The sequence below is a fragment of the Eurytemora carolleeae genome, unplaced genomic scaffold (genome assembly GCF_000591075.1).
Source record: "Eurytemora carolleeae unplaced genomic scaffold, Eaff_2.0 scaffold841, whole genome shotgun sequence".
NCBI lineage: Eukaryota > Metazoa > Arthropoda > Copepoda > Calanoida > Temoridae > Eurytemora > Eurytemora carolleeae.
The window spans coordinates 36,642-38,600 of NW_019396734.1; the positions used below are offsets into that span (position 1 = coordinate 36,642).

Genomic DNA, 1,959 nt, shown 5'->3' on the forward strand with positions numbered 1-1,959 from the left:
AAATTTTACAAAATATTGTTTGATTCAGAGAAGATTTATCTGTTTTCTGAGAAATTCATATTTCTAGCCTATAACCAAGCTTAGTGCATAAAAGTAAAAACAGTATTTTTTCCAATTGAACCAGAAAGATTATTTTTACCTTTTCTCTAAGAATTCAAGAATTAAATGATGAAAATAAAATAGTGTTAAACAGGATTTGAATATATTGTGATTTATCATGTTGGCAGTGTTTTATTTCAAACTGTAAAATATATTTAGTTTTTAAGGCTAAAATAAAAACAAATATTTTATACAAGTTTTTTCTAATAGGAGTTTCATAATTTTTATGAAAACCGTTCAACGAATGGACTAGTGTAATAATGCCACTTAAAGGGGAAACCAGTTGAAACTTCAGTGATCACAAGGATGTTATCATTAGTTGTTATGTTTAAGCAAGACCAGATTCAGCGGAAGGAGTGTAACACCACTTCTTGACAACGGGCTTCTTCACCTTCCTGGGGTTGGTTCTTGCTCTTGTGCACACCTCTTTAGGTACATCAACACACTCCTCAGTGGGTTCCAACTTGGGAACCAGCTTGGTGACATGAGCACAGGTTCTCTGGGGTTCTAGGGAGCATTCTTCCTTGGGAGCATCCTGGACAACAGTCTGTGTTTTGTCAAAGCATTCCTCAGCTCCCTCCTTGAACCCACATCCTGCAGGGGCACACAACTCCCTAGGCTCCTTGGTACATCCAGTGATAGGGGTATACTTCTGCACTGCCTTCTTAGTAACCTTGCATTCTTCTCTAGGCCACTTGGAGCACTTGGTGAGAGTGGTGTATCCAGAGGTTTCATCAGCACACTTCTCATCCTGGATGGTTTCACACTCAACAACATCATCTTCAACATCATGAACTTCCTGCTTGGTCCAGCACTCTGATTCATACTCAGTTCTGCAGATTTCAGGTCCCTGGACATCACAGTCCTTCACCAGTGGAGTTCTGCATACTTGAACAGTCTCATTGAAGGCAATCTTCTCGTAGTTGATGAAACAGTTCTTTCTGAAGTTTTCCTCGCACTCCTCCTCCTGCTGGGACTCGTAGTTGGTGACATAGGTGGTGTGACACCTTCTGTCGTAGGAATGGTCACACTGGACAACTTCATCATATTCAGTCTCCTCAACCATCTCGACCTTGTCAATACATCTTTTGCCATCAGCTCCAGGACTTGAAGCAGCAACAGCAGGGAAGCTAACATCAGTATCAGCAGCTCCTTGACGATCACCACGAGGAGCAATACTCTGAGATGGGATAAGACGGGCAGGTGTCTCTACATGTGCATGATGATCATGTGCGTGTGCATCAGCTCCTTGAGCATTGAAAGGGAATGTGTTAAGGAGGGATCGTTGACCACGCTCAGCATTGACTTGTCCTCTAAGCTGACGGGCAGCCTCAGAACCTCCAACAGACAACAAAAACAGGATCTAAATGAAAGATATTTAAAAGAGGTTAGCCTTTATTTTTTTTATAGAGAACTAACAGGTTTCAATATATTTTTTGAAACAATTAAAACATTGTTTTAAAATATAAGATTTGTGTTAATTAAATATTTAAAAAATAAATTTTAAAATAAAAACAAAATATTAAATTAATTTGACATCAATCATGTGTTTAATGAAAGAAAAACACTTCCTGATAATTTGAATTTCTAACTAAAAAGTATTAACATACCTGCACTGCAAATTGCTATGAGCCTACAGGTGTTAACACTAGTACTGCTCAAACTCAACTGACCCTACCTCTGACTTTACCATATTTTATACCCATCTTCATTCTCTAATGTATATATGGATCGTAAACTTTATGGAAGAAGACATTCTAAACTATTCACCAACTATCATGTTTCGAGGGACACCCTGTATCAAACAACTCATCAAATCAGGAAGAAGACATTTTAAACTATTCACCAACTGTCTTGTTT

The 1,959-nt window shown here is 38.3% G+C and overlaps 1 protein-coding gene across 1 annotated transcript; it reads right to left on the reverse strand.

Moving 5' to 3' along the window:
- Positions 1–212: 212 nt before the first annotated feature.
- Positions 213–1,747, reverse strand: LOC111707931 (uncharacterized). The gene is made up of 2 exons (XM_023481119.1): positions 1,710–1,747; positions 213–1,462 (listed from the first exon to the last, which is right to left on the reverse strand). Exon 2 carries the CDS (start codon positions 1,163–1,165, stop codon positions 428–430), a length of 738 nt encoding a protein of 245 aa, XP_023336887.1. The 5' UTR covers positions 1,166–1,462; positions 1,710–1,747; the 3' UTR covers positions 213–427.
- Between the last annotated feature and the right edge of the window lie 212 nt (positions 1,748–1,959).